The sequence below is a fragment of the Myodes glareolus genome, chromosome 9 (assembly GCF_982192425.1).
Source record: "Myodes glareolus chromosome 9, mMyoGla1.1, whole genome shotgun sequence".
NCBI lineage: Eukaryota > Metazoa > Chordata > Mammalia > Rodentia > Cricetidae > Myodes > Myodes glareolus.
The window spans coordinates 39,421,088-39,429,352 of NC_142034.1; the positions used below are offsets into that span (position 1 = coordinate 39,421,088).

Consider the following 8,265-nt stretch of genomic DNA (forward strand, 5'->3'; position numbering starts at 1 on the left):
CGGAGCTTCTGTTTCCGGGTGCGGCGTCTGTCACAAAGCCTAGAGCTCCCTTCGCCGGTGGCGTCACCGGGTCCTCTGCGCCGCGCCCGAGGTCAGCAAGCAAGGACGGGCGCTTCCCAGCGTGCGGCCGGAGCCGGGCCTCGCAGCTCCGAACTGCACCTCGACACGTTCCGTGGCTCACACCTGTCTCCGAGTCACGGTCTGCCCTGTGAGGTGCAGCATTTGACAAGTCATTCCCCAGCCCCCACATGCCACGTCCCGAGCTTCGGAGTTAACAGTCCTCAATTTTGAAACTCCCTTCCCTCTGCCTCTATAAGTCTTTTTATTTTTTTTAAACCCCAGTTGAGTTTGCTCGTGTAAAATTAAATTTGGAGTTTCGGGTGTCATGCAGAAAGATTAAGACTCAGCACCCGTTTGATACAAAATAAGTTCATGCTCGTTAGAGTGTTTGTGGGGAAAGTGACTCCCAGTACACACAGGATACTATGGCTGAGCACGGGGCTCATATCACAACTGCTTCGGTGGCGGACGACCAGCCATCCATCTTTGAAGTGGTAGCACAGGACAGTTTAATGACAGCAGTGCGACCCGCTCTTCAGCATGTGGTCAAGGTAAGATGTTATTCCTCTGAAAGGTTTCAGGAGCGAGTGGATACAACTCAAAACATCTTATTAGTAGGTGATTAGTATAAGAGTTTGCAATGACCAAAGTGTCATTCATATCCATGACTTAATTTGCATCCAAGGAGCCCTGTACAATTTCTAAGACCTCAGGGAGCTTAGGCTATACCCCCAAAGTGAGTCATTTCAGCTAGGTGTGTTGGCTTTAGAAAGAATAAGTTAATGTGAATACAAACTGAAGACGGTCCTGAAATGAATCTTGTTTTTGCTTCAGGTTCTTGCAGAATCCAATCCTGCACACTATGGCTTCTTCTGGAGGTGGTTTGACGAAATCTTCACCCTGCTAGACCTTCTGCTCCAGCACCATTACCTTTCCAGAACCAGTGCCTCATTTTCTGAACATTTCTATGGCTTAAAGCGGATTGTAGCAGGGAGCTCAGAGCAGCTTCAGCGACCGGCCAGTGCTGGGCTTCCCAAGGAGCATCTTTGGAAGTCCACTGTGTTCCTAGTTCTTCTACCCTACCTGAAAGTGAAGCTGGAGAAGCTGGCTTCTAGCTTGAGAGAAGAGGATGAATACTCTATTCACCCCCCTTCTTCTCACTGGAAACGATTCTACAGAGCCTTCCTGGCGGCCTACCCGTTTGTTAATATGGCATGGGAAGGCTGGTTTCTTACACAGCAGCTTAGATACATCCTAGGAAAAGCAGAGCATCACTCTCCTCTGCTGAAACTGGCTGGAGTTCGGCTAGGTCGACTGACAGCTCAGGACATGCAAGCTATTGCGCATAGGCTATCTGAAGCCACTGCGATGCAGGACCCTGTCAGAAGGTAAGACCTTAACATTGTCTAAAACCCTTTCACTAACAAAATTTAAAGTTGTATGTCAATCATCTGGTTTGCGCCAGTTACTAATGATTTTGTCATAGCAAAATCACTCCTTACATCCATAAACAAGGACCACCTTTCTAATGTTTCTTATAATAGGTACACACCTTGCTGCATGCCTGGTGTATGCAAGGCTCCATGGGAGGTATTGACTTTGTGTACATCATCTTATGCCTCATCACAGACTGCTAAATTAAATGCAATGGCTTCAGTTAACAGTTGGGGGAACCAACAGCTAGAAGACGCAGAACCAAGACTCAGTGCAGAGCATACAATTCTAAATGTTTTCTTTTTTCTTTTTTGGCTTTTTGAGACAGGGTTTCTCTGTGTAACATCCTTAGCTGTCCTGGAACTCGCTCTTGTAGACCAAGCTGGCCTAGAATTCACAGAGATCCATCTGCCTCTGCCTCCTGAGTGCTGGGATTAAAGGTGTGCACCACCACCGCCTGGCTTAAATGTTCTTATCCATGATGCTACACCACCCCTAGCAATGCTTATTTTCCCACAAGTTCAAAGATATATATGCATCTCATCGCGGCTAAATTACTTTTTAAGTCAACTATTTCCTTTTCTTGGTGGATTATCTTCCATTTTAAAATTCTATAAAATCATCTTTAATGCCTTTCTCAGATCAAAGCCTAATCTTTTGTTGTTAAAAACAGGTTGGGGGCGCTAGAGAGAGGGCACAGTGGTTATGTGAATGGCGTGCGCTGCTTGCTCTTCCGGAGGATCAGAGATCAATGCCCAGCACCCACATTTGGCAGTTCACAACAGCCTGTAACTCCAGATCTTCTGAGCTAACTGCATGCACATATAGAAAAGCAGACACAAACGTACAATAAAGCTTTTCCTAGGTGTACACCTAGCAGTCGGTGATGAGTGAACTACTTACAACAGACCCTCCATTCCAGGAGCGCTCAATCTTCAAACCAGTGACTCCCATCAAGTGTGAACTGCACTGAGTGACTCTGTGATCACACCCAAATAAGCTGTTTTCTCTGCCCTTTGCTCTCTTTCCCAACAGCGTTGGTGAGAGGATAAAGTCAGCTCTGAAGAAAGCTGTGGGAGGTGTCGCCTTGTCCCTCTCCACTAGCCTGTCCGTGGGTGTGTTCTTCCTGCAGTTCCTTGACTGGTGGTACTCCTCTGAGAACCAAGAAACCATCAAATCACTGACTGCTCTGCCTACCCCACCGCCACCTGTACACCTAGACTACAACTCGGATTCGCCCCTGTTACCCAAAGTGAAGACAGTGTGCCCGCTGTGTCGTAAAACCCGGGTGAATGATACAGTTCTTGCCACCTCTGGCTATGTGTTCTGTTACCGCTGCGTATTTAATTATGTGAGGAGTCACCAAGCCTGTCCCATCACAGGCTATCCCACGGAAGTCCAGCATCTAATTAAACTCTACTCTCCAGAGAACTGAACAAGGTTAGCAGAATATCTCACAGCTCAGGTTCTGGACTGTAGGCCACAGGATTGTTTCAGTGTGGCAAACAACACTGATAACTTCCCTAATTCATAACTACAGTAATTTTCAGTAACTATATGGATTCCTTTAAAAGGACATATCCACTTGATCCTAACTTTTTGCTCTCTACCAAGCTGGTTAAGCAGGAGAATCGGATGACAGGCGGTGTGAGGGCCAATGGGGACATGGATTAAAGAAAGCCTCAAAGTGTTGCTTGTCCTGAAGAGTAAGGTTTTCCTGAATGTGGCAGTATAGTATCTGCACCCAGGAGGTGGAGACAGGATTTTGAGTTCAAGGCCAGTTTAGGCCACCAGAGGGAGACTGTCAAAAAAGTAAAATAAAAGTGAGAGGCTATGATTAGGAAGAATGCAAGCTCACAGGCAAACCCAGGTTAGACCTTATAGGACAGGTGGTCTCTCTTTAGAAGGTATTTCTTTACCTGTGAAGTAGAGGCTTCATCAGACTACATACAATATGAAACACGGACTTCTGCTTTCTAGAAATACTTAGGGACATTTTAGAGAAACAACCCCTTCCAAATACCTTGACTTACTAACATCTGCTAATTATCAGTTATCAAATTAACAAATGCTAAATATCAGCATTTGAAGATTCCTTCATGAGCCGATACCTGTCTCTCTTGGGAAACAGATTAAAGAAAAAGGATTTGTTTATAGGGAGGAGTCTGGAAATTTCCATGTGAATGAAAGCTAGCAAGCAATGGTGAGATGCAGTAAAATACTTATGAAATGTTTACCGAATACTTACTTAATGAATACTTACTGAGGAGCAAAAGCTTTCTGCTTGCTCTTATGAGTTTTCAGTTTGCTCAATTGACACGAATCATCCTGGGTATTATGGAAGTTTCTATGAAACATTTAAGTAAATTTTAACAATACATGATTCTGGGAAAGAATTGTTCCATGCTGTTATGATTACTTCAGGGGTTTAAAATAAATTTTCATACAGAACACCTTTGACTTTTTGAAGTATTTCTGTATTGATTAAAGTTTTGTTTATTAAAAAGACAAATCCAATAATCAGAACAAAAATTCTGTTCTAACACAATACTGCCTTGTATGAAATAGCATTTGCCAGAAACACAACACATCAGTTGCTTATTTAGGAAAATTCATGACAGTAGGTGGACAAGCTGATGAAGAAACGGCTTTTGAAAAATCATTAATGTAGGATGAATGAAAATAATTTATAAATGCCTGGTATAATACTGTGACTCATATTCTCTGGCACCAGGAAGATGAAACAACTTTACTAGCTTTTAAAAGTCCATTCTGTGGACTAAAAATATTAATGCTCACATATACCGGAAGGGGAGATCATGGTCTTTTACAAGCTCTGGTAAAACCTATCATAACAAAGGTCTAACCCAAACAAATACCATAGTTAATTACAATACTTTTAATACAGTAAAAGTCAGTGAAGAATTGGTTCCAATTCAGGGCAGAAATGATGAATCCTCCATGAAGTTTTCAACCCTGATTTCTCACCTGGACCTAAGAAGGAAAACAAGAAAGCATCAGTAATTCAAAGGCTACAGAAGAATACACATAATAAGCTGGGATCCACACAGGTTCAAACACACCTGGTGGCAGGACAAGCACAATCAGCTCAGAGAGAAGATTAAGGGATCATGCCCTGGTCAAAGCCAGCGCCGGAGCAACGGCCATACCAGGTCAGACTATACTTCACTCATCATTGCATCATTTCATTTAACCTCCCTGGTTACCTAGGATGCCCATTTTCATGTTCAAAAAGAATTTAGACTTGCATACCAAAAGAGCTACTTTTCTTAGATGTTTCAATTTCGAATTTTTTAGAAATACTTTCCGCTATGCAGTAAGTAATTGCTATACAAAAATAAAAACTTAAGTTTTGTTTGTGGGCAGCGGACTTATCTGTTTTCACAACACAGAGCAGTGAAACATCACTCAGAAATTTTTTTAGAGCCAGGCATGGTGGTGCATGCCTTTAATCTCAGCATTTGGGAGGCAGAGGACTGTCGAATCTCTGTGAGTTTGCGGTCTACATAGTTCCAGGACAGCCCTCAGAGCTATACAGCAAGACCTTGTCTCAAATTAACAAAATTTTTGTTATTCAAATGAGTCCAATCTCCACTTATTTGGACAAAATCTTAGGGATATCTGTGAAGAGACTTATAGCCTAATTTAAAGTAATTGCTGTAGAAAAGATTCTCTACAAAATTATACATCAATTAACATAGAATTCAGCTGCTATCAAAAATAAAAAAATATAGTCAAAATGCTTGTAGTTCCAGCTACTCTAGAGGGTCAGACAGGAGGATCACTTGAGCACAGGAGTTAGAGGCCTGAGCAACGCAGGAAAACCTACAGTGAACAAATTATTCAACACAAATTTTTCTATCAGAATCTTCTAATTTCAGTTCAAAATCTCTGAGAGACTAGGATCTGCTAAAGCTCTATAGCAATTAATAGCAGAATGAGGAAGAGAATTGGTCTGAATGCCAGGTTTCTATTTTTCTACCCCTTCACTTCTCAACTCCTGCCCTTTACTAACATAGGAAAAACTACTGGCACCAGGGAGATGTCTCAGCATTTAAGAACACTAGTACCTCTTGCAGAGGACCAATAACTGACTTTAAACCCATCACCTTGACAACATTGTGATCACTTTGACAACATTGTGATTCAGTGGGTCTCCTGCCTCTAGTTCCCCTGGGCTCCAACACATATACACAGCCCAAAAACCTATAAAAGTGTGATTCAGCAGCTACAAGCATCCAATTACTCCCCATGGCCCAGGGAATAAAATCAAAATTTCTTTGCTTAGCATTCCAAGGGATTTCAAAATCACAAGTGAAGCCATAGGTCAATTCCCAGAACCATCACAACAAAAACGACCCCCAAACAAGAACAAAATTCAAGCCACGTGTAGTGATGTATACACCTGAAATCCTACTGCTTTGGGAGGCTGAGGCAGAAGAATCCTAAGTTTCAGGCCAGCGTGGGCAATACAGATCCTGTATTTTTTTTAAAAAAAAAAAACTTAAAATCCAAATTAACTCACATTTGTTCTTATCTAATTAAAAGCATAACCCTAACAACTCTTATAGATCACCCAGCCCAGACTAACTTCTTAGATCTACTCTATTTGGCCTTGTGCCTTCCCTTCGATGGAAACCCTTCCTCCAGCTCAGTTCTGCCTCCCCAGTTGTGACCCTCCGAAATGCCACTTTTTGTTTGAGGCTTTATCCCAATTAATCCTAAAGGAAGGCTCCGCCCTTCTTCTGAACTACGGAAGCAGAGTTCGTGGAACCAATTCCGTTTAAAGATCCCTACAGAAAAGGGAACTGAACCCAAGCTCCTGCCATGCCCAGCACGTACGTTTCCCTAGTTCTCTGTCTGTACACATCCACCTGAAGCTTCTTCCCGCTCTCCATGCGAGAATGGCTGGGTATACTGTTGGAGCTACTCAGAAGTCTCCTTTTCTGTTAACTGCCCTGAACTGCCTTAGTTTCCTCTGACCTCCACAGTTTTCTCTTCCGTCACAGCAATCATCACCCACCAACTACGCAACAGTTCACCAGTACCGCCCCTCCCCCGCCCCAGCTCCATCTCCCCCACCAGCCCCATCTCACTGATTTCGAGGTTGACTGTTACGAGCCTGAACACAGGAGTTCAATAAATGACTTCAGTCAGCCCTATGGTCCTCGATTAGAAAAGCAGCACAATTTATAATGCCAGCTTACCTCCAACCGGTCACGCGGGCAAGGACCACACCTCGGGTATCCCCAAGCTCTCATTCGCCCATCCTCTAACACATGGCGCTCTGCACAGATCCCTTTGCAGGCCAGCGAGTGCTCACACACAGCACCTCCTCAAAGCAAAAAGAGAAAAAGTCCAAACTCCACCAACTTCGAGAGACAGAAGCCATCCTTGGTGGGGAAAGGGGACTGATGCCAGGGTGGGGGCCTGAATCGGCCTCCAGCCTGGACTCCTCATTCCGCAGTCTTGGATCAAGACTGTCAGGAAACACTTCCCGACTGCAGAGGATGACGGAACCCAGTTCTGGTACACTGCTAACTGGTCACACAGGATTCCCGCGCCCTCTCCCCAGCTTCTCTGCCGGCCTGCATCCCACAACCCAACGCACATCAAACAGCCAATCCCGCGGGAACCAGAGATTCACGTGAGCGCTTGTAAGGCGGGGCTGACATGAAGAGCAGCCAATCAAAGGACGAGGTGAAAGGCTGAAAGACAGGGGGTGGAGCTGGCGTAATGGCGGAGGCTGCTTTCCTGGTCCTTCTAGGCTACCGGGCCTATGGTCTACGAGTCAGGGCTGTGTTGTTCTGTACAGAGAGCGATGCTGTTTTTCTTCTCCCTACAATACTCTGTTCATGAGATTCCTGGTGACTGTTAGGCATAGTGATTTTACGCTTGCCTCGGTAGAGAGTGAGGGAGAGACGAGAGACCCCTGTGTTGAACTTTTTTAAAGACAATTTTTTTAAAGCAATTTATTTATGATTGTGTATGTGCGTTTTGCTTGCGTGTTTGTCTGTGCACTATGTCAGTGCAGAGCCCGCAGAAGTCAGAAACGAGTGTCATTTGGAACGTGAGCTATCATGTCGGCGTGGGTAATAGGTGGCCATTTTCATTCAAACTTCTGCATAGGTGTTGCTGGTCTTGAACCTTTGATCCTCCTGACTCCACCCCCCAAGTGTTGGTATTACAGGCATGCACCACCACCCCTGCTTTACTGACTTAATTTAGGGACAGGATTTCTTTTCTTTCCTTTGTGGGGGAGAGGATTCGAGACAGGATTTTTCTGTGTATCTTTTTAGAAACAATTTACTTTTATTTCTGTATATGCATTGGTGTTTTAACTGCATGTATGTCTTTGTGAAGGTGTCCGATCCCCTGAAAATGGAGTTATAGACAGGTGTGAGCTGCCATGTGCTGGGAGTTGAACCTGGATCCTCTGGAAGAGCAGTCAGTGCTCCTATCCTCTCTAAGCCATCTCTTCAGCCCCTTCTCTGTGTATCTTTAGCTGTCCTGGAACTCACTTTGTAGACCAGGCTGGCCTTGAACTCACAGAGATCCGACTGACACTAACTTCTGAATGCTGGGATTAAAGGCAGGCACTACCACTGTCCAACCAGGATTTATTTTCCGTTGATGGTCCTAACAAATTACCACAAACCTGGTAGCTTAAAATGACAGAAATATGTGGGGTATTTTATTTTTTAAAGATTTATTTTTATTTTATGTGTATGGAATTTTGGTTGCATGTAT

General features: G+C 44.1%; 1 protein-coding gene, 1 long non-coding RNA gene and 1 other non-coding gene across 3 annotated transcripts; 1 reads left to right on the top strand and 2 right to left on the bottom strand.

Annotated features, from left to right (window-relative positions):
- The first annotated feature begins 4 nt into the window (after positions 1–4).
- On the top strand, positions 5–3,945 carry Pex12 (peroxisomal biogenesis factor 12). Its single transcript, XM_048437820.3, has 3 exons — positions 5–611; positions 895–1,448; positions 2,530–3,945. The coding sequence occupies exons 1-3, from the start codon at positions 486–488 to the stop codon at positions 2,927–2,929; spliced, it is 1,080 nt and encodes a 359-aa protein (XP_048293777.1). The 5' UTR covers positions 5–485; the 3' UTR covers positions 2,930–3,945.
- A 4-nt stretch (positions 3,946–3,949) lies between these two features.
- LOC148120831 (uncharacterized) lies at positions 3,950–7,443 on the bottom strand. The gene is made up of 2 exons (XR_015738791.1): positions 6,723–7,443; positions 3,950–4,488 (listed from the first exon to the last, which is right to left on the bottom strand). It is a non-coding gene; the product is annotated as an uncharacterized LOC148120831 (long non-coding RNA).
- LOC125402850 (Z30 small nucleolar RNA) lies at positions 4,600–4,696 on the bottom strand. The gene has a single exon (XR_007232779.1). It is a non-coding gene; the product is annotated as a Z30 small nucleolar RNA (small nucleolar RNA).
- Positions 7,444–8,265: the final 822 nt, after the last annotated feature.

Excerpts from the sequence above, each read along its gene's own strand:
- Pex12 (XM_048437820.3), top strand. The coding sequence starts at position 486 with ATGGCTGAGCACGGGGCTCATATCACAACTGCTTCGGTGGCGGACGAC. Across the intron at positions 612-894 it reads CTCTTCAGCATGTGGTCAAG|GTTCTTGCAGAATCCAATCC; the intron begins GTAAGATGTTAT and ends TTTTTGCTTCAG. Across the intron at positions 1,449-2,529 it reads ATGCAGGACCCTGTCAGAAG|CGTTGGTGAGAGGATAAAGT; the intron begins GTAAGACCTTAA and ends CTTTCCCAACAG.